Below are 24315 nucleotides of genomic sequence, written 5' to 3'. Positions count from 1 at the left end.
ACACAAACTAGTGTAAAACTAGATTGAGCTAAGGTTCCATATTCACAGTCTCATTACAAAAACAAAACAACAGTAGTGCGAGGAAGTTGGAACATTTGCCTCTATGCTCTACAGAGGTAATGTTAATTACCCTGTCCCCCTGGACTGATTATATTATTTGAGAATGTTTGAGAAAAGAGAACCAGGCAGAAAATGCAGCCATTGGTTTTTCTCTTAAAATCATGTGTCCGATCTTTTCCCTGTTGGGGATTTTACTTGAAGTTAAGTAACAGTAACCATGATATTTCCCCTGTGGTACTAATCATCTCTTCATGTTCCTGTCTCAGAGAACACATGACTTTTTGTATTTTTGTTTGTGTCTGCGATTTGTCAGAATGTCTGGATGCAGAAATGCAAAGTCATTATTATCTGAATGAATGTCAATTATTGCAGGACTCGAGTCGACAATGACAATTATGTTAATATTTAGAGCCGACCGATGCCAGATTATTGGGTTTGATGCCCGATCACGATTTTGGAGAAACCTAGTCCACCGATTATAGATGTTTTTGACTGATATTTTGTAAAATAAAATAAAAATAAATAAATCTAAAAATAATTATAAATAATAATAATTCTAATCAATTTGGAAAAACTTGATTAAAGATGTTTTTTTAATTCTAAAATAGTAGATTTACAAGCTCACAACGAGTTACATTGTGTGTTTGTAGATCTGCTATTTTTGAAAAGATTCACCAATTGCCATGCAGACATATCATGTGCATAATTGCCACTATAGATGATGACGTCAAAAACAAAACAAAGTCAAACAACTCAATAGAACAGCCGGCTTCTAATCTTGTCATTAATGTAGGGCAAGCTCTCCTGTTGTTTTCTGAGATCTCTGAATGGATGTAGTGAATTATGCTACTTTATCCTTCTGCCTTAAAACATTGGTTTGGGTGGCTGATCATATTTGTGTGTATACCTGGCTTTAATATGGTAGCTATACTGAGTGGTTCTCAAACATTTTAATGACTCTGAGCGTGTACAAATGGAACCATATGTTGTTGTATTCTATGTGTATAAGCAGCAGTCTGTTTGTGTAACGTAATGTATGTCATGTAGACGGTTTCCTGGATAACCCATCTGTTGGGTCGATGTTTTTGAACAGGTGAACGGGGGGGACTCGTTACTTGTCGCCATGGCGCCTTTCTTGAGGATCGCCTTCAACTCCTATGACCTTGGCGTCCTGCCCTTCTCGGCCGACCCCCCCTTCTGTGCCATCAAGATGAAGGAGGCTCTGACTACAGGTGAGAAACTCATTTCCTCTGTTCATTTGATATGCTACAGAGACCCTGACAGGCCATAAGAGACACCTTTCTATTTATTAAAATCATTTGACAGCTCTAATAAAACCCAGGTGAATGTCGGCAAGGATCTGTATTCTGTACTGACCCAAAGGACATGGCAACAGCTGCATGATGTCCATTTGTCTTTTTTATAGGCTGTTCTGTAAAATGCTTGATGGGTTTGCTACAGTAGGTCACCGATTCCCAACCTTTGGGCTGGGGCCCACTGCAGGGTCATATCGTTGCTGTCGGGCAGAAACCTCTTATCTCCATATTTTCACTTTTTGTGTTGTGTAAATTGACACCCTACTGGCCTACTTGATCGTCTACTCTACAGTGTCACACAAAAGCACAACAAATAGCAGATCTACAAGCTCGAAGTATGGCATGAAGCGACACGTTTTGAGCTTGTCGATCTGCTACTTTTTATATTTTGGAATTTGAATCCTGAAAAGCAACAGTTTTGGACATATGAGGTTAGAGATGATATATTAAAAACAAGTTAAATAATCAATGTAATTTTGACGGCGGCCGGGGGGCGTGGACTGGGAAATTTGGTATATAGTTTTTTTTATTGGCCTAAAATATTGTCTATATACTGTACATACATTCATGAATCCACAATTTATTTTATATTTTTATATTTTAATGATGAGAGTTGGTCAGCAGGTGGATTGACGAATGTATGGACAATATTTTAGGCCAATAAAAAAAACTATATACCAAATGTCCTACTTTGAACAAAAAAAAGCCTGTTGGCTGCCGGACTATTAGGCAACTGTTCTTATTAAGTCCAGGTGCTGTTGAGGTTGAGTGTGAATCATCACTCTGTCTCACTCTATCTCTAGCCATGGGATGGTTGATGTTAACAGGCCAAATGTGGACAGTCTCTGAGTGTAAAAATGTAATAAAAAACAAACAAACTAAAACATTAGACATTAAAGGAATGATGTTTGCTCAAAACAGCAGTTTTAGGATCAACTCAACTCAACTTTATTTATATAGCACATTTAACATGACCACGTAAACCATATTGTTGTACAGGTTAAAAGAAAACAAAGAACAAACAATGCAATATAAACAAATATCACAACGTCATATAACTTCAATGTATGACACATCATTTGAAAGCTTACTGTCTGTCTGTCTGTCTGTCTGTCTGTCTGTCTGTCTGTCTGTCTGTCTGTCTGTCTGTCTGTCTGTCTGTCTGTCTGACTGTCTGTCTGTCTGTCCTACTCCTACCTCGTGTCCAGAGCGGGGTAAGACCCTGGTGCAGAGGAAGCCCACCATGTTCCCGGCCTGGAAGGCCAGCTTTGACGCCCACATCTACGAGGGCCGGGTGCTGCAAGTGCTGCTGATGAAGACCGCAGAGGAGCCTCTGGCCGAGGTCACCGTCGGGGTGTCGGTCCTGGCCGAACGGTGCAAGAAGGCCAACGGACGCGCTGAATTCTGGGTAATACATCTCATCAGAGCTCTCTGGAAGTGTTGCTGTGTGATTGATTGATTGACTGACTGATTGACTGACTGATTGATTGATTGATTGATTGATTGATTGATTGATTGATTGAAAATTGTATTAACAGATTGCAGAAAGGGTAGCACTGGCACTGGCCGTAGCCTCGACGCCTTGCAGGCTTATGCAAAGGATAATAGTATGAATAGTATTAGGTCGCATTCTCACCAGAGAGCTTTGCTGCGATTAAAACGAATCCTGCTGCGCATTTTCAGAAAGTGCGCTTCGTTTGGCAGGTGTGAAGGCTCTTTCGAATCCTAATGCGCAACAAAGAACCGCATTTTACTCCGAGCAAAAACGGGGGTTTCGCTTCGCTTCCAATCGCGCTTGACTACGATTCGGTGCAGGTGTGAATGCAATCCGCAGCAAATACAGGAAATGAAGCAAACATACGTCAGGCGGGTGAGGAGCTGAACACAGTTGGAGACGGAGAAGGCATATTTTACGCAGCGCAAAGATGTCCCGTTACCGTGGATAGACGTGGTCGAATGAGGAGAGTGGAGACTGAAGCCCTGATCGAAATGAGGACGAGTACATTAATCAATTGCTTAAGAAAACACAAACACTGCAGTGCAGTGTAATAGTATTATAGCCTACAGAATATTCTGTCTGTCTGTGCGTGCCGTAAACATGGAGTGCTGTCACTGCGTGGGGACTAGTGGGGAGTAGGAACTTTCATCTCGATAAACTTGTAAACATTTTGCGCTGCTGTCTGTTATATCAGTGCGCTCAGCGCTGTGCCTCCATGCCCAAAAGAACAGTGCGTGCGTGGCTGCGTGCTTATAGTGAGAGAGCGAGAGAGGGGGGGGCAGTCCCAGACCGTCGGCACGACACATAATGCACGTTATGAGTATAATTATCACCATAGATTTATCATTTCACTGTGTAGGCTAGTTTATGAATGTAACACATTGATAAAGGTCCCCCCTGCTGCGTTTCCAATTGCTGCGGATCATGACAGTGTGAAGGCAAACCGTAGCCAATTAAATATGCAAGAATCCCATTTCTCCTCCCATACGCATTCGAGTCTACCGAAGTATTAGGTGAGAATGCGACCTTAGATAGCATGTTATGTAGACAGATGCCAGGTCAGTATTGATCTGGCATCCTATAGCATTCTTGTGTTTATAGTTTCAACATGCGAATATTCTAATGCTAGTTTACTTATGATCCTAGATGACTATTTCTGTGTGTGTTTGTGTGTGTGTGTGTGTGTGTGTGTATGTGCGTGTGCATGTGCGCGCGCGTGTGTGTGTGTGTGTGTGTGTGTGTGTGTGTGTGTGCGTGCGTGCGTGCGTGCATGTGCGTGTGTGCTTGTGTGTGCGTGTGTGTGTGTGTGTGTGTGTGTGTGTGTGTGTGTGTGTGTGTGTGTGCGCGTGTGTGTGTGTGTGTGTATGTGTGTTTTCTCAGGTTGATCTCCAGCCGTCTGGCAAGGTGATGATGGCAGTACAATACTTTCTGGAGGGAGCTGATCCAGGTTAAAATAAATACTTTTTTCACCTGCCTTTAACCCATTAAGAACTGACGCCGATTCTACAAATAAATGCCTTCTAAATTGGCGGTTCTCAAATGTTTTAATGCCAATTAAGGATCCCCAAACAATGCAAACACTATGTTACAATGGGTTTGTAAAGGAAGGGTCTGATAAAATGAATATCAAATATCCCTTTTAGAAACATATAGAAATTTGAAAATGAAACTGAAAACATTTGATGTATTTTTATAGATTTATTTTATTGTTTGACTTATTTTTAATGTCCGCCTGTAATGACAAAATAGGGACGTCATGCAGGTTGAAAATGTTTGAAGAAGAAATTCTGCAACTGCCTTCCTGCTTCTGTTCTCTGCTTTAAACCACACAGGAAGTCAAGAGAGAACAGACATATTATGTTTGAGTTGTGTGACTGTTGTGTGACAGAAGTGTGAAGTGTGTGGTGTTCAAAAGCCCTTTGCCTGAAGCGACGTCCGGGTTAATGTGTTGCGTTGTATTGATTGATTCAGTCAGTCAGTCAGGGAACCTGTCTCTCTTTCAGTTCAGTGAGTGATAATAAAGCAACGCAGGTACACCTCCAGCCAAGCACTGAACGAAGTGGTGAACTAATCATTTGAATGCACCCACTCTTCACAACATGTGGTGGAAACAGAGTTACACTTTCTAACCACCTGTCCACTATACCAAGAAACACATCAGAGACACATACTTCCCACAGATTGCACACACCCAAAGTGAGTTTGAAAACATGACCAACCACAAAAAACAACTATACCTATTGGGAGAAATACAACAATTATGTGTGAACACAGCAGCAAGATTTGTGATAAAATAATGTTAAACAATGGAATGCAACTACCCTAAGGACTACTATCTGTACTGAGTAGACCTCTAGACCTACTGCACATGTAAACAGAGCTGCTACCTTTAAATGCATTTTAAATCAGAGGCTTTTTGTGTATACTATACTATAGATTTGAGAAAGGAATGCTGCTATTTGTCCCAAAGTGACTGCAAAAGATTGCTATTTGTTTCAAAAAGCTTTACACCCTGTATACTGTATATAACATGTATAACGACGCAATGCAAGTAGCTGTTTACACAATCCTGTGCATACTTTCCCAATTTTCAACTGTTTTATTATATTTTGAGTTTATGACGCTTAAAACTCATTTGAACTGAATTGAATTGGATGGAACTACTGAATTATGCAGTACTGAATAGAACGATAATCCCCACAGCGACATTTATATCACTCCTTGCCCGCCTGTCAGCTCCTGATATGAGTCCTGTGCACAGTTTGAGAAGGCTGTCTGTCGCACTGATTGGCTAATCGTTTAGACCCACCCTCAGCCCTGCTGCTCATTGGAAAATCACTTTGAAACCACAACGCTAGACCAGAGAAGCAGTCTACTCAGTGAGTGGGCAACTATGGTCCGGAGCCAAGCTAGTTCTCTAAATTCTATTTTTAGCACTCACTAAAAATGTTCAAAACTCTTTATCTTCTATCTACTCTTGAAGTTGCTAATGCTATCTATGTCGGATTGTCATTGTTTTGCTTTATCAGTATAACCCACTGCCCTCCTGAATACATACATAAATTACTCACAATCACTTCAGCAATTTCATTTGTGTCACACTCTGCATCAATATTGTGTCTATCGTGTTGCAGTGTTAATTTTGACAGCACATTTCTATTTAGTTTGAGTCACTTTTCAGTAAATATTTTAGCCATTTTAAATGTTTTAGATTTGATCTAGTTTTAGGCAACTAAATATCATAAGATTTTAGTCGACTAAATACAGTTGACAAAATTAAAATGTATTTTGCCTTGATGGCGTCGTAATGCCTGATTTTACACTTGGTTGCATGCTGATTTCCAAGCTCACAACAGGTCGCAGTTGTGAGCAAGTAGATCTGCTATTTTCAGAGCACTGTGCGCAACCAAACATAAAATGATCCACCGGATCTCTGCTTCACTAATCATTTAAGTTTAGTTTTAAGTTTAGTTTGTTGACGAAATTGGCAGTGAAAAAAGGTAGTCGCCCCTCGACAAAAAATTTTGGTCACAGTTTTAGTCGCCAAAATGAACACATAAGTCACAACACGACACATGTCGTGTTGTGACTTATAAAGAAATGATACGTAGCTTGGGAGTTAGTTATGGTAGATCGTGCTACTCGAGGGGCTCATTCAGTGTTATGCAACTCCCACACGTCATGCGCTGTCGTGGTAATCAGCTGACCATTTGGGCAGGGTATTTAAGCTCACCCAAGGCTGCAATCTTCCTGCATTCCTTCTCTTCCTGTATGTCGTTATGAGCTGTTTGCTCCCACCACCACCCCAGCACCACCGATGGGCTCTGCTATTTCTGTTCCTCTTGGGGGGGGGTTGTTATCTATCTCCCTGCTCTTATATGGTTGTATAATTTTGCCGAGCAGGGAGAAAAATGTAGCAGATATATCTTTACACCAAGATAAAATATTATATGCACACTTATATTCTCATTCTATAATAATATTTGTTCAATCTATTTGTGAGTTATCTGACAGAACTACTCCAGAGTTACAGGGTGACTCTTGTTGTCTCTCCTCCCTGTGTGTGTCTTGACAGAGAGCAAGCAGGTTGCAAAGGAGGAAGAGGCCCCCACCATAAACCGCAGGCGAGGGGCCATCAAACAGGCCAAGATCCACCACGTAAAGAACCACGAGTTCATCGCCACGTTCTTCAGACAGCCCACCTTCTGCTCCGTGTGCAGAGAGTTTGTCTGGTCAGTACGGTGACGGTCTGCACGTCCATAAACAGCAAGGGAATTAAGGGAATTACTAATTAAGGTTCTGTTACATAGTGTGCAGTGGTTCTCAAACCCATTTGGTTCCATTTGTACGCTCTCAGATTTACACCCGTGCAGGGCCATTTGGAACCCACTCAAGGACACTTTGAGACCCACTGGTGGATCATTCAAGTCTTCATTGTTGACAACATTCAGTCATTAACTGATCAATGAAAGATATCAAGATACTCACACTCCTCTCTATCTTCCAGGGGACTCAACAAGCAAGGCTATAAATGCAAACGTAAGTGTACAAAATTACATATTATTTTTGTACTGTGCTTGGCACCCCTAGGGGTACCCTGAAGAGTTACTACAGGGGTCCGCCATGTGGTAGGAACAGTTTTAAATTGTATTCTTTTACAAGAACCACTTGAACCCTATAGCGTCACTATTCTGAGGGGAACATTGGCCGAAAAAATAGCAGCTCTACAAGCACACAAGGCCTCGCGCTCGAGGCGTTGTGAGCTTGTAGATTGGCTATTTTCGGCAATGAGGTAGAGGGGGAAAAAAGAGCAGAGCCATCAGCATGAAGACACACAATGATAGTGCTGTCAAACAAGTATGAAGCTATTCATGAAATCTATGGTCCCTGCAACTATGGTTCAGCCAAGGAGTCCTTGACCTGAAAAAACCTTGAAGACCCCTTCTTTATACAAGTGCAGTAGACAGGTAGTGCCCACACTTTGAAAGATGATTCAAACCATCACTGTCCCCCTTCACTACTGCACAACATGTGCTCACGTATACTTCAAAGTGTACAACCCTCTTTCATCTTTGTTCCTCAGAGTGCAATGCAGCCATCCACAAGAAATGCATCGACAAAATCATTGGCAGATGTACGGGCACGGCCGCCAACAGCCGCGATACTGTGGTACGTATTACAAGTAGGGATTTATCAGAAACTGATAAAAGTTAGTATATATTTCATATTATACTCACATGGTTGCATAACATTACGTGTTGAGTGCTGTCCATGCTTTGATGGTTACAGTTTTATAACCAGTTTTGATGAGTAAACTTTTGTTGAGATATTGTACAGCCTCAGTCCTCATAGTTACTTTTCGAGTGACAATGAATCAATGGCGATTGACTGTACAGTAGTATTAGCCTTTATTTTGTCTCTTTAACTGCCAAAGACGTCGATTCCTGCCATTGATGTCTTTTGGGGTATTTATTTATTCAGAATTAGAATAGCCTCTCTTATATCTACCGTACAGCTTCCCCGTTGCTAGGCAATGCTCGCTTCCACTGCGGTCAGTCAATAAAATGTTTCCCCGCCATCCACTTCCATTATACGTGCAATCTTTGGCCACGTTTTTCTCAGAATTGAGGCTCAGATTGAGGTGATTGAACAGAAGTGGTTATTGGCTCAGGAGCGGGACTGGTATGTGTAGAAGAAGGAAGGCACAGGTGCAAACTGAGTCAATTAAAGCCTTTTTTGTGTGTTGAGTGTCAACCTATGTGCTGATTTATAATGTGTTATATGTAGCTTACAGTACAACCTGAACCGATTCTTATCTGCCATACAAAGTCTTGTGACTTTATTGCGATATCCTTATAGATTAAGTATTATCTGTGTTTGTATTCTTATTCACCGAATAAAATCAATCGATCACATACAGTACTGGGTGTGGTGTAAGTGACATGCAGGCCCCCAAATCAGATTAGACAAGACAAGAGGCAGTCCTGGAAGGAACTGTGGACCCAGTAGCCTGGGCATTTATGAAACGTTGGCTAGCCGGAAGGACCCACGCAGGTAGAGAGACAGAGAAAGAAAGTCAGAGAACGAGAAAGAGAGGGGAGGGAGACAGAGAGAGAGACGGAGAACCACGGAGATAGAGAGAGGGTACCTGCAGAGAGATGAGGCAGCTACGTGAGGCTTTGAGGTGGCGCAGGCCACTCTTCTTGCCTCCTCTGCGCAACGATGAGTCCTGTTTGTCGTCCCTGCAGTTCCAGAAGGAGCGCTTTAAGATTGACATGCCACACCGCTTCAAGAACCACAACTACATGAGTCCCACCTTCTGTGACCACTGTGGCAGTCTGCTGTGGGGCCTGGTCAAGCAGGGCCTGAAGTGTGAAGGTAAAAGCCATTCATTCAGGTTAACCACTTCAGCCCTGTTTAATTTATTGTTTTGAAGAATGCAACATCACGCGCACCGTGAGCCGCTTATAGATTTGATATTTTCACAAATCATTTAGCATTTAATGACATGCAAAAAATGGAGACACCACCAGGGTTAAATTGGATAATGCAACACTGGTGGGTGTGTATGTGTATGCATGCGTGTGTGGTTGTGTGTATTTATGTGCGAGCGTGCGAGTGTGCCTCTGTGTTTGTGTGCGTGCGTGCGACTGTGCCTCTGTGTTTGTGTGTGTGCGCGTGCGTGCATGCGTGTGTGTGTGTGCGACGTGTGTGTGCGTGCGTGCGTGTGGGTGTCATGTGCGTGTGGGTGTGCGCGTGTGCATGTGGGTGTGCATGTGCGTGTGGGTGTGGATGTGTGCGTGTACAATGTGTATGTGAGGACTACTAATTATTGGTAGTCCTAAAATAAAATAGTAAAATAATGGCAAAACAATTAGTAAAATATGTTGCCATTATTATCACTTTATATTACACTATGACTCTGATATATTTGGATTTAGAAAATGTATTGAAAACCCAAATAAAGAAATCAAAATGTGTGTGTGTTTGAATGCCTGTGTTTTTGTAACATTATGTCTCGTTCTGTCAAAGACTGTACCATGAATGTCCATCACAAGTGTCAGGATAAAGTAGCCAACCTATGTGGAATCAATCAGAAGCTACTCGCTGAAGCACTCACACAAGTCAGCCAGGTGAGCTAGGAATCAATGTGTGTGTGTGTGTGTGTGTGTGTGTGTGTGTGTGTGTGGGTTAAAATGTAATTTGATAGCATGTTATTTTGTTGACCTGTCATCCTATACTTTGTATAGTTTCAATGTACAGATATATATATATTTTTTAATTATACTGATAGACTGACTAAGTTCCTCTGCATGCGTTACGCATTCTCAGTGAAACGTTTCACTGTGTGTATGGAGGAGACGTGTGGTTGTGTACTGTACTCCCTCCTATGGAGGAGTCGTGTGGTTGTGTACTGTACTCCCTCCTATGGAGGAGACGTGTGGTTGTGTACTGTACTGTACTCCCTCCTATGGAGGAGACGTGTGGTTGTGTACTGTACTCCCTCATATGGAGGAGACGTGTGGTTGTGTACTGTACACCCTCCTATGGAGGAGACGTGTGGTTGTGTACTGTACTCCCTCCTATGGAGGAGACGTGTGGTTGTGTACTGTACTGTACACCCTCCTATGGAGGAGACGTGTGGTTGTGTACTGTACTCCCTCATATGGAGGAGACGTGTGGTTGTGTACTGTACTGTACACCCTCCTATGGAGGAGACGTGTGGTTGTGTACTGTACTGTACACCCTCCTATGGAGGAGACGTGTGGTTGTGTACTGTACTCCCTCCTATGGAGGAGACGTGTGGTTGTGTACTGTACTCCCTCCTATGGAGGAGACGTGGGGTTGTGTACTGTAACTGTACGACCTCCCCAAGAACAGCCAGTATAGGTTTGGCAGCGACAGGCACTATACACATGCGGGAATTGGCAATGACGAAATTGGGAAGAAATTTGAAAAAGATATAAGATTGATGAAGCAAGGCCAATCTGTGAAAGATAACGCCCAAATTATTATACTGCGGACTGCGGTGGAGTTTGAGGGACTGGCCTGACCTCCGGTCTGTATGCTGTCAATACTGCCAAATGTCACTGTAAATATCACTGAAATATCACTCGTCTTGCTGCTTGATACTTTGCCATATGCCGAAAATAGCCGATCTACAAACACACAATGCGTCGCGTCGCATCACAGCGCGTTTTGAGCTTGTAGAATGGCTATTTTTTGGCATGTGACACCGTATTACAATCACAAAAACTAAGCATTATTAATATTGGTTATCTTTCTCCATGATCAGAAATCGACCCGCCGCTCAGATCCCAACCTGCCTGATAGTGAACGTCTGAAATTGGAGTCTACGATGAGCTCAACAAGAATACTGCCAATCTGGAAGTCACTGGTTAGTGTACATCCATGTGTCCCACTTTTTCAATGAGGCGTACAATGCATACAGTAGACATAATTATGTGAATGTGGCCCGAACGGCTGGCTTAGTGGTCCAGGCACCTAGGCTGCTGTTACAGCCTCACAACGTGGGTTCGAATCCCGATACCGACGACCTTCACACTCTCTCTCTCCCCATTTCCTGTCAGACTACTGTATACTATCTAATAAAGGCAGAAACTCCCCCAAAAATATCTTACAAAAAGAGAAAATGTGTGAATGAGTTTGCTCATAATAACAATTTCATTGATTTTGACCTAACGTGGTGGTTGTCTGTCCATTAGATATGGGCCCCTACGGGATGCTTTGGGAAGGGTCCAGTCCGCGGCCCGTGTCTCGGACCATCACCCATCTGACCCGCATCAACATAGACAACTTCATCCTCCACAAGGTCCTGGGCAAGGGCAGCTTCGGCAAGGTGGGGCCTCAGACACAGATCATGAAGAGCTATTTGTTAATAGACACGGCCGGCATAATCAAAAACAATTTCTCGTCTGCCTACGAGACGTACAAAAACGAAAAATGGATTTCGCTCACTTACAAGTATAGTCCGTTTTTCCAAAATAACATATAGCTCATATCTGGAAGCCAAAGAACTCTCTACTGTTATCCAGAAAATGGGTTTAAACAAGTCATATACGGTAGCCGTACTGTTGCTTTGGTCTGCAATCATTTATCATTGCGATGGACACCAGTAGAGTCAACACAACTGTCGCATTGCATTATGCAAAACCTCAATTAGACAATCAGTTTTTTCTGATAAATGAGCAGAATAAACTCTCTGCATTAACTGTAGTGCCGGGTTTCCAGAAGGTGGCATACCCTTTTGCTGTCAATGCGGGTGCACGGGTGGTATTTAAATACCTGCGGTCAGGAACAGGCGGTCAAAATAAAACCTGCACTGTCCTACAATAAACCAAATATAGAGCACCTGTCCTGGAGCTTGTGTGGTCATGGTCATGCTTTACTTCAGAATTATATCGCTACATTCAGAGGAATGCCATTAATTTGATGACCACAAGAGTCTCCATTGAGACTCCATCGGTCATCGAATTATTGGCTTTGAAATGCAACAAAAACTAAAAAATCTCCATGAATTCAAGGCTTCATTGGGTGTGTAATTGATAGGAAATAAGTCATTTTGTGGGGGTGAACTACTCCTTTAAGTATAAGCCAGTTGTTTGAGTTGGTCTGGTATGTATGGTGGTATACTAACTTCCCCATTTATAAACCAACCCGGAACAGGAAACAGCTATGCCACCTTTTGGGAACCCTGAAGCCAAATTCCAATACCCCAAATCTCTGCCACTCACACTCGATCGCTCCAGCATGGTAGTGTTATGGTAAAATTGGTGACCTGCCGAAATTTGTGACCATCTTGTGGACTTCATGGAGGTCTTTAAATATGTGGCCTGAATACCGCTAGGTTGAACTACATTCAGACACTGACATTATGTGATTGTCTATACGATTGTCACACATTTTAGCAGGTCACCAATTTCAACGTAACACCACCATGCTGGAGTGACCGAGTGTGAGTGAGCGAGTGGCAGAGATTTGGGGTATTATTGGAATTAAGCAATATTACACGATAAGGTGTTCTTTATCGTCATTAATGCACACCTGCGGTGTGCCCGCAGGGCGAGTTCTGAAAGGTATCGCAGAAGTGCATTAATGACAATAAAGAACACCCTTGAGTGTACAGTATTATTGCAATTATACAACAATACCCTTAAAACTAAGATAATCACAGAAGAATGACTAGACTAGCCAGCAAGTCTGCTGTGCTCTGGGAGAAAAACAGCTGAAATCTTTGTTTTGATTAGGTGTTCCTTTGTGCTGGTTTAAGGAACAGCTAGAAGCAGTTTCAACCAATCAGATTGCTTCCTTGAAACGACCTGTTTTGCTTAAGTTACCGGTATGCACAGAGCCTATTATTATTTTTTTTCCCATGTCCGTATACGTACCCCGACACTAGGGGGCGTCATATCCCAGGTCCGTATATAGACGTATCCCAACGTATACTCCGTCTATATAATGGTTGAGTCCCACTGCAATTCAATTCAATTCAATTTTATTAAAGTCTCAAATCACAACAAGTTGTCTCAAGACACTTTACATACAACAAAGATCCACTCAGAGCAAGCAATATTGCGACAATGGTAACGAAAAACTCGCAGAACCCAACTTTAGGGTGGGCGGCCATCTGCCTCGACCATGTCGGGGGAGGGGGGGGGGGGGGGGGGGGGTAGAGGGGGAATAGGATGAAAGAATAGAAGAGAGATAGACAGGGTGGGCTCCGTGGAGGGGCCTGGTCCACGTCTGGTCCACGTTGTGCTCTGTGAGGCCGGGTCCACGGTCACACTTCTGATGGGCTCCATGAAGCGTTTAACATTGGTCCGGTTCCTATGGCAACGCCCCACCGTACCAGCTATGGGATTGAAAATATAATCACGGTGTAAAGCAGTTGAAAGGAGGACTTTCAAACCTCCATTAGTCGGACTCCAGGAGAGCTGTCCTTAGTGGATCTTCTGCCATCCAAATTTTTGATTTTATTGTGCCGGATTTATTTTACATGGCTCCCGCCATGTATAATCTTCTGACGAAAGGTAAACAGTGTGTGCTTGTTCCAATGATATGAGTGTGTGTAGCGAGTGTATGTGGGGGCGGGGGTCCGGGCAAACTCCGTCTTTTAAAGTGAACGCATATGGTGGCACCTGGAACTGGGGTTTATGCTAACAGTTAGCCTCAATAAATGAGTTAAGGAACTCTCCATCAGCTGAATTAAAAATGCAATTTTTAAATTGAGGTATGAAATCATGGCTAAAATAGAAACAACATTGTTTTCAACCCTTTTTTATATCAAGGTCTGTTATTTATCTGGCATTTGAGCCACGGACCACTATTTGATGAAAGGTATTACATTCATGGCTAAAAGAGAAAAAACATCGTTCTCACACATAATACTAATGGATGTATTTGTGGATCTCTATGTATTTGTGGCATTTCTGTACGTATTTGTTTTTGTGTATGTATGTATGTATTTATTTATTCTACTATACGTTTTTTAAAGCCTCCTCTGGACAGGTGTTGAGTGTTTAGTGACAAACACTAAAACACACTGGTCTTTGTGCATAAATGTATGTTAAAAATCTAATGCTGCTGTGACGTCCATATGAAATAAAAATAATCATAAAACATAAATAAACATTGTACTTATTCCTGGGACAACTTTATGAAGTGACAGTAAATGCTCTCGCCATCTCTGTCCTGAGCATGTGCATCATTGCCTTTACGTTCTGAAAGGTACGTAAGATACCATGAGATACAAACACTATCGTTGTCACTTAATGAAGCTGTCCCAGGTACACTACAATGTCCATGGTCATCACAAAGGCACCAATTAAACCAATGCACCCCCTGGCCTGCCTGCACCAACATCTCTCATCTCTCCATTGTGACCTTTTTTATATACGTTTATTTGGGAGGGACAGCGCATGTTAATGAACACCACTCACACATGCAATGCTGTGTACTGTAAGTACACCAGATTTTGCAAGCATGCCAGTTTCCATCTGCAGTCCCTACAGAAAACAAGCAACAATACAAAAAGAGCACTTAAACATTACCTTTGACCTTGCCAGCCGAAAATCTAACCATCTCTTCAGGGCAGCCTTCTGATTATTATGATCTGCCCATGTGTTCTCGATTTTGACCTTGACCTCGATTGTGACCTTGACCTTTGACCTTCATGACCCAAGCGTTAATCACCGCTGGGTGGGAGCAGCCTACTGAACATAACCACCAAGATTCTTCTCTTGATTTTGACCTTGAACTTTGACCGTTCTACCCATAATCGTTTGAGCATTTCTTTTAGGCGTCGCGTTTCACGTTGTCTAATCTTTGTACTAACAAACAAACACATAACAAATAGACAGGACCAGTTACATTACCTCCACAAGGACCTCCTGAACGTCCTGTGTTCAAATGTTTACCACATATACATTCTTTTTGCACTGTTGCAAACTTGTAAGGGTCCATTTGGTTCAGTTTGTACACTCTTGGAGTTACAGCCCTTTAAGGTCCCTGGACCCCACTTTTAGACAACTCTGGAGTCACAACAGCATGAGTTTTCAGGCAAAACCTTTTTTGACTTTAACCACTTAAAACCTATACATTTGATTGTGAACAAAACACAACTAACACAAATAGCGAGAGAGGCTTCCACAAGCTCATAACATGTCACAATGCAATGTGTTGTGAGCTGCTACAGTATATCTTATGCTAGACAAAAATGCTATTTTAATGTAAACATTTGAGCCAATAACGACTACCGTTGCTCCTGTTCTCCCAGGTTCTCCTGGCAGAGTTGAAAGGTCGCGGGGAGTACTTTGCCATAAAGGCGCTGAAGAAGGACGTGGTGCTGATGGACGACGACGTGGAGTGTACCATGGTGGAGAAAAGAGTCCTCGCCCTGGCCTGGGATAACCCTTTCCTTACACACCTGTTCTCCACCTTCCAGACCAAGGTAGTTAACGGGATAACCCTTTCCTTACACACCTGTACTCCACCTTCCAGACCAAGGTAGTTAACGGGATAACCCTTTCCTTACACACCTGTTCTCCACCTTCCAGACCAAGGTAGTTAACGGGATAACCCTTTCCTTACACACCTGTTCTCCACCTTCCAGACCAAGGTAGTTAACGGGATAACCCTTTCCTTACACACCTGTTCTCCACCTTCCAGACCAAGGTAGTTAACGGGATAACCCTTTCCTTACACACCTGTTCTCCACCTTCCAGACCAAGGTAGTTAACGGGATAACCCTTTCCTTACACACCTGTTCTCCACCTTCCAGACCAAGGTAGTTAACGGGATAACCCTTTCCTTACACACCTGTTCTCCACCTTCCAGACCAAGGTAGTTAACGGGATAACCCTTTCCTTACACACCTGTACTCCACCTTCCAGACCAAGGTAGTTAACGGGATAACCCTTTCCTTACACACCTGTTCTCCACCTTCCAGACCAAGGTAGTTAACGGGATAACCCTTTCCTTACACACCTGTTCTCCACCTTCCAGACCAAGGTAGTTAACGGGATAACCCTTTCCTTACACACCTGTTCTCCACCTTCCAGACCAAGGTAGTTAACGGGATAACCCTTTCCTTACACACCTGTACTCCACCTTCCAGACCAAGGTAGTTAACGGGATAACCCTTTCCTTACACACCTGTTCTCCACCTTCCAGACCAAGGTAGTTAACGGGATAACCCTTTCCTTACACACCTGTTCTCCACCTTCCAGACCAAGGTAGTTAACGGGATAACCCTTTCCTTACACACCTGTTCTCCACCTTCCAGACCAAGGTAGTTAACGGGATAACCCTTTCCTTACACACCTGTTCTCCACCTTCCAGACCAAGGTAGTTAACGGGATAACCCTTTCCTTACACACCTGTACTCCACCTTCCAGACCAAGGTAGTTAACGGGATAACCCTTTCCTTACACACCTGTACTCATGTACTATACAAGAATCTCTAATCTACAAACTCACAACGCTTCACAACATATAATGACATGCCCAAAATAAGGACACAAGGTTGTTGTAAGTGGCTCCATAACTTTCCTGTATTCAGATCTGTTTTCTCATGTTTCTCAGAAACACATCAAGTTTTAAGGTGTCTTCCATGAAACTGCCTTAGGTTTTAGATGAGATCAGGTCTAAATTGGATAATATTAATGTAAAAAAATAATTGTCCAATATATCGGCCAGACTGATTTCTCGGTCAATGATCTATCTTCCAATCTGGTATACATGTGCACTCCTAGCCAATGCTCTGAGTGAGAGCTGACATGATGTGACACGTGTTGACAGGAGCATCTGTTCTTTGTGATGGAGTACCTGAACGGAGGAGACCTGATGTTCCATATTCAAGAGAAGGGTCGCTTTGACCTCTTGAGGTCCACGTGAGTACCCAATCAAAACTAAGGACATTTACTCAAGTACTGTACTTATGTTTCAAATTTTCAATACCTTTATTTATCAAATAATGATACTTTTACTCCACTACAATTGTTTTGTAGTGGAGTATTGATACTTTTATTTAAGTAAACAATGTGAGTACTTTTCCACCACACACACACACACACACACACACACACACACACACACACACACACACACACACATGCAGAGATGGTGGATAAATCCAACGCTCGGCCGTCCATCACCACACCGTACAGTACTAACGCTTACACAGGCAACACGGACACATACAATTGAAATGGAAACCAGATATCTTTCAAGAGTGGCCTGTGTTCTCTCTCACTCTCACTCTCTCTCTCTCTCTCTCTCTCTCTCTCTCTCTCTATGTTTGATTTTATTTTCTATTTTTCATTTACCTCCCTGTTATTGGTGTTCATTTTAAACATGGCACTACGGTACAGTACACTACAGCACCCTGATTGATTAGGGCTGCTCTTCCTCTCCATGGAATGTGCTGGCCTTGTAGGGAGTGAGCAGTAGTTAGTGTGTATATGACACATAGCGGGGCGGTTGGGGAGGTATGTTACACTAGTGTACACTGTGTGCACATACTGTATATACTCTTCATTACACAGTTTTTACTATTTTAATGGTCAACGATAAGGTTAAAGGGATCGTTCACCGATAATAATCGATTATTATTAATGATTAATGATTAATGATTAATTATTCATTATTCATTATTGTTATTATTATTATTATTTTCCCAAGCCAACATCAGTGCAAGAAGAAGTATTTTTCGGTTCCAGTTCCAAGCCAACTTTTAGGGATCTGAGCCAATTAATTTGGTTCAAATGAAGCGGGAAAAAATAATGTAAGCGATTCAACCCCGGTGGAAAAGGACTCACTGCTAGTCATCAAATTATTGGCTTAGGAATGTAACAAAAACAAAAAAATGAATTCATGAATTTGACAGAAAAAAAACATCATTTTGGGGTGAACTATCGCTTAAAGAAACCCTGAATACAGTAGCAATTTAACGACCAGCGGCTGAATGGATTGCTGGATGTTTACCCACATTGAAACATTCTGAAATGTCGTTTAATTGACCACTAATCCCCCTTTGAGAGTTCTTTACTTTGACGGCTTTCCTTTTGTTTCACAGCACCATTGTCTTGTAACACTGTGGTTTGATGTTAGCCAGATGGTTGTCTAGCTGTGGTCCCGACCGTGGCCATCAAACAACATGAGTTCCTCTCTGCTTTGACAAACGCCTGGGACACCTGATCCTATGTTGGCATCTGCTAAAGCCCTCCTCACTGTCGGTGTACAAGCCAGGATGGATAGTTTACCCACAGAGAGAGAGAGAGAGAGAGAGGGAGCATTGACATAACATCTTTGCCATATGCATTAATCATTAACCAAACATCGGCGTCCACGCGTAATTGTTTGCCTACAGTACATGCATATACAGTATATATACTGTACATACAAGTTTGTGATTCCCAGCCTACACAAGCTGGAGGAGTGGTAATGGAAAGTCTGTCCTGGGTTTGGTTTCCTGGTTGTGCAATGATTTTCCCCAGACTGAACTGTGGAGTTTCCAGTCAACTCATTATCAGTACAAAGGCTCTGTTCATCCGATGGCTGCCACTAACCTCCTAACCCAGTGCCATAGATGATCCAACTTTGCAACTTTGTGTGTGTGTGTGTGTGTGTGTGTGTGTGTGTGTGTGTGCGACGCACGCATGCACGCACCCACGCACGTTTCTTTAGTGGGTAGTGGTGGGGGACCTTGAAATGAAAATGTTTGAGAACCACAGGTTTAAAGAACATTAGGAAGGAAGCCCAATAAGCAACAACTACACTTTAGAAGTAAAAAAAGAAAAAAAACTCAACCCGCAACTATCAATATTTTCAAGCAACTTTATGAGAAAACTAACTTGCTAATAATAAGCAGACATGGCAACCCTGGACCAGCCAGCAGCCACTGGGTAAAAGAGTGGCGACTTCTCGGTTTCCTATCAGGAGCCAATCTGTTCCTCCTGACACAGATGACAAGAGAAGCAGGTCACTGATAGGCTAATCTCCTAGCTGATGGCCGCTCTCAGGTTACCCATTATGAGAGCATTATTCACCTCGTCTCCTACACTATACAAATGTCCCACTTAATAATTCAGGTCCCTGCTGAACAGGGACAGCGGTGTTGAGCTCTCAACAGTGAGGGCGGTGATAGCTAACAGAAACACCACCACGATACATTTCCATCAACCGCCAGATTTTCAGACAGGTGGTAACCCCCTTTTTCTTTTGGTCCTCTCTCTAGGTTCTACTCCGCTGAGATCATTTGCGGTCTTCAGTTCTTGCATACCAAAGGGATCATCTACAGGTGGGATCATAAGCATTGGCTGCATCTGCATAGCTAAAATACAGATAGATGCATACACAGATTTTTGCTGTAGGAAATACTTGCCATTAATATAGTGGTTACAAAGATATTAATTGATTGCCTGAGTCTCGTGGTGGGCGTTCTGGTCTGGTTTTGATGAATATTAAATAGTTCCAGTCATTTGGTGGGGGCCACTGGGGGCAACTTTGACCCCTCTGTCACATGGAACTATGATGAATATTAAATAGTTCCAGTCATTTGGTGGGGGCCACTGGGGGCAACTTTGACCCCTCTGTCACATGGAACTATGATGAATATTACATAGTTCCAGTCATTTGGTGGGGACCACTGGGGGCAACTTTGACCCCTCTGTCACATGGAACTATGGTTTTGTGCTGCTGGTGTAGTAATACTGGACACCAAAACTGGTCCGGGTCAAAGAAGTTGAACGAAAGTCACGTTATGGTAGAAATAGGTCAACAATACAAATGACACTAGTTTTGTGGATCCATTTATTTTTTAATGAGTGGCCACCAGTCCAGAACTCCACGGCACTCAGGCCATAATGGCAAGTATTTCCTACAGCTTTAAAGTAACAAAATCTACAACTTTTTCAGTAAAACAAACGTTTGTTTTGATATAATCTAGTAGTATATTTTTCACAATAACCATTCCACAGAACTTCTCTAAACACTATTAAACTGTATTTTCATTAGTGAGTGTCTGCCCCCGACAATGCATTTTAGCGTTGTTAATACATTTAAATACCCTTTGTCTATTTGTTTCCAGAGATCTAAAGCTGGACAATATAATGCTGGATCACGAGGGACACATAAAAATAGCAGATTTCGGCATGTGTAAGGAAAATGTATTCGGAGAGAACCGAGCCACTACCTTCTGTGGTACACCCGACTACATTGCTCCAGAGGTACAAAGTTCCACCCAGATTAGCAGGCATTCTTTTGTTCTTGATTAGTAGTAGTAGAGACGGTACTAACTTATATTTGGTGATTACCTCATCCGATCAGATCCTGCTGGGACAGAAATACTCATTCTCTGTCGACTGGTGGTCATTTGGAGTGTTACTGTACGAGATGCTCATTGGACAATCGCCGTTCCATGGCGACGATGAGGACGAACTGTTTGAGTCCATTCGTATGGACACGCCGCACTACCCTCGCTGGATCACCAAGGAAGCCAAAGACCTAATGGAGAGGGTTTGTACCACCACATTCTATCTGCACAATAGAACCTAACCCTAACCCAAAGAGCTACTGATGAGGGTTTGTACCACCACCACCCCCATTCTATCTGCACAATAGAACCTAACCCTAACCCAAAGAGCTACTGATGAGGGTTTGTACCAACACCACCACCCCCATTCTATCTGCACAATAGAACCTAACCCTAACCCAAAGAGCTACTGATGAGGGTTTGTACCAACACCACCACCCCCATTCTATCTGCACAATAGAACCTAACCCTAACCCAAAGAGCTACTGATGAGGGTTTGTACCACCACATTCTATCTGCACAATAGAACCTAACCCTAACCCAAAGAGCTACTGATGAGGGTTTGTACCACCACATTCTATCTGCACAATAGAACCTAACCCTAACCCAAAGAGCTACTGATGAGGGTTGTACCACCACATTCTATCTGCACAATAGAACCTAACCCTAACCCAAAGAGCTAATGATGAGGGTTTGTACCACCACCACCCCCATTCTATCTGTACAATAGATCCTAACCCTAACCCTGTACCACCACCACCCCCATTCTATCTGCACAATATACCTAACCCTAACCCAAAGAGCTACTGATGAGGGTTTGTACCACCAATACTGTATCTGCACAATAAAAAATCCCGGACCAGTGCTTTTTTCTCTTTTTTTAACCACAATCTGATGCTATTATATCCAACCAGTGGTAGCGGCGATAAAATAAATAAAGCGGGATTGCGTGCTGGGTCGTAGGTTTGTTCGCCTTTTTATAGAAGCCGCTTTGGGATAAAACACTGTGCAGTGATCATTATGAAAGACAGATGTGTAGATGTCGAGCAAAATAAGCAATTTAGTGTATGACCCAGCACGCACGGTCAGAGCTGCAGCGAGCTCTGGATGGATTCATTCATTTAATCGTGATTTAACACAAATAAACACCATTGGAGAAAATCCTGTGTGCGGACCACTTCTTCGCTGTATGTAATGCATCTACCTTTGTCCAGCACCAGCCAAGAACTGGATGTGCGCAAGCCACCTGCTTTTTAACCCTATTTCTCTACCTATAGCCTCTCTCTGTCTGAACAGGTTGAGAAGCTGAACATCCCTTATCCCTCATTCTGTCTCTTTACTTCTGCCCTCCTACAGCTGTTTGAGAGAGACCCCTCTCGCAGGCTAGGCATTGTTGGCAATATCCGTTTACACCCTTTCTTCAAGACAATCAACTGGCCAGCCTTGGAGAGCAGGGAGGTGGAGCCCCCTTTCAAACCCAAAGTGGTATGTTGTAATCAATTTCTAATAAGAATTAACCATTTCACCCCTATATGCTTCATCAACAGGGTCCAAATACGAACACCCAGGGTCTGTATTTGGTCCCCGCTTTTTTCCCTCTACATCTACACCAAATCTCTTTGATGAAAATAGCCAATCTACAGTACAAGCTCAGTCACAACGTATTGTTGTGATTTTTGATTCGTTGTCGATATGAATATGAATATGAATGCCATGGCTTCATCTGGTTAAATCATGATGGCCGTAAGACATGGTTAGTGTATTCAGATTGTTCACTTTTTTTTTTAATTCTGTCTGGTCGTTTACAGAAAGCGGCCAACGATTGCAGCAACTTCGACCGTGAATTCCTCAGCGAGAAGCCTCGTCTGTCACACAGCGACAAGAACTTCATAGATTCCATGGATCAAACTGCTTTCGATGGATTCTCTTTCATCAACGACAAAATGGAGCACCTTATAGAAAAGTGACAAACACCACACTGTTTGTATAACAATGGTTCTCAAACGTTTGAATTTCATGGAACACCAAATCTGAAAGTGTACAAATGGAACCAAATGGACCCCTAAGCAGGGATGTGCCGAGAATGTTAGAGGCATCGGCTGAAATGCCTCAAATAATATCGCAAACAGCGGATCTACAAGCTCACAACGAGTCATGCTGCGAAGCGCTGAGAGCTTGTAGAGCAGCTGTTTTTGGGGCGTAACCCAACACCTTACACAAATTCTTTCAAGATATAATACTGCATTAAAGTTCAGGAGAATTCTGAATATTCTCCTGAATGCTGCCTTCGGGTAGGCATGGAAAGGGTCCTTTTAGTTCCATTAGTACACTCTCCGAGTTACAGACCTGTAAGGGTCCGTTTGGAACGCCCTCAAGGAACCCAGAACCCTTCATTGTTGTATAGCAGTATTAGAGAAGAAATAAAAAAACTAGGGTTACATCCATACTGTTTTAGGGACAGATCACGTAGACGTTCTATTATATGATCAAACCTGTAAACCAGTGCGCTGTTCCAAGTTCAGTATTTCTGTGACCATACTTCGAGCACAAACAATCATCCTTGGGGACTTGTAGCAATGATAAGACTAAACTATTTGCCAGAAAGGGCCCTTGTACAGTGCATATAGATGTTATTGTGTTTGTGTGCATGCCAAGATGTCTAGATGATAAAAGCCTATATGAATAATATTTGTATTAGGGTCGGATGCTGGTGTTACAGTCATTTTGTGTCCCTTTTGGTAACATTTGTTTTATTTCAACTGGGCAAAATGCAAAATGACGAGAGGGGAATACAAGTTACACAGTATACTGTACAGTCTAGATTAAGTGTGCAAATGGGCATAAGCAGACTGCATGATCCAAAATCTCAGACCAATCACACCATCCATCTCTCAGTATATCTTATTATCAATAATTGTTTGTTCAATTTTCATTTTTTTTAAATCCGACTGGTGAAAGTGCATCTTTAAAGAAGACCTTTGGGGCTTGTATGATTGAATAAACTATAACTGTGCCATGGAAAGAACAATTTGAAGCAGAGCAGTACGTGGCAGGTTGCCATGCTATCTCACGGTGCTGTCCGCAGATGGGGAGAAATGGAGTCATGCAGGGTAAATATGCGTGTGGGACTCCATGAGATGCTGTATATAGATATCATGTATATGTATGTTGATGTACCGTAACATGTATATTGTTGGTGCACTGAGGATGTACTTTTTTTGTTGTTTTACTTTTTTTTACTGTCTCCATCTTTTTCATCTTATTAAAAAACTCCCCAAGTATTTTTCTTCGAGAAGCGCAACTACTTTGACATATCAATTTATGTCCAGCCGAGGCATAAAGAGAGAATTATATAATAGGTCTAGGTTTGAAGTCGGACACATGCAGACAGAATTTTTATTTACATCTAAAGTCAATTGGGATTGTGGGGAGAGGGGGCTTAGGGGAGGCTTCCACCAGAGGGGTCTAAAGCCCCCACCCCATAGTCTAGCTGGTAGACAGACCTTACTGTGTTCCTGTCTGTCTGTGGGTTTCATGGAAAACAAAATATTAACAGTAACACAACTGCAAAAGCTGCTGTAATGCCAGTTTCCAAGCCCCCCCCCCCC

General features: G+C 42.6%; 1 protein-coding gene across 1 annotated transcript in view; it reads left to right on the top strand.

The window, feature by feature from the left end:
- Positions 1–23982, top strand: part of prkcda (protein kinase C, delta a) — a 27649-nt gene extending 3667 nt beyond the window's left edge. Inside the window, 18 exon segments of the mRNA XM_080787234.1 lie at positions 1154–1292; positions 2585–2784; positions 4255–4321; positions 6950–7106; positions 7382–7413; positions 7958–8043; positions 9123–9252; positions 9907–10007; positions 11171–11212; positions 11215–11272; positions 11601–11734; positions 15671–15844; positions 17194–17285; positions 19631–19693; positions 20483–20621; positions 20722–20910; positions 22064–22192; positions 22516–23982. Coding sequence (XP_080643360.1) covers positions 1184–1292; positions 2585–2784; positions 4255–4321; positions 6950–7106; positions 7382–7413; positions 7958–8043; positions 9123–9252; positions 9907–10007; positions 11171–11212; positions 11215–11272; positions 11601–11734; positions 15671–15844; positions 17194–17285; positions 19631–19693; positions 20483–20621; positions 20722–20910; positions 22064–22192; positions 22516–22674 — 2061 coding nt within the window. The 5' untranslated portion in view covers positions 1154–1183 and the 3' untranslated portion in view covers positions 22675–23982.
- Positions 23983–24315: the final 333 nt, after the last annotated feature.

This window comes from Protomyctophum bolini (assembly GCF_963924005.1).
Source record: "Protomyctophum bolini genome assembly, chromosome: 2".
NCBI classification, from domain to species: Eukaryota; Metazoa; Chordata; class Actinopteri; order Myctophiformes; family Myctophidae; genus Protomyctophum; species Protomyctophum bolini.
The sequence above is the reverse complement of the archived record's forward strand: the minus strand, read 5'-3'. Positions and strand labels throughout refer to the sequence as shown.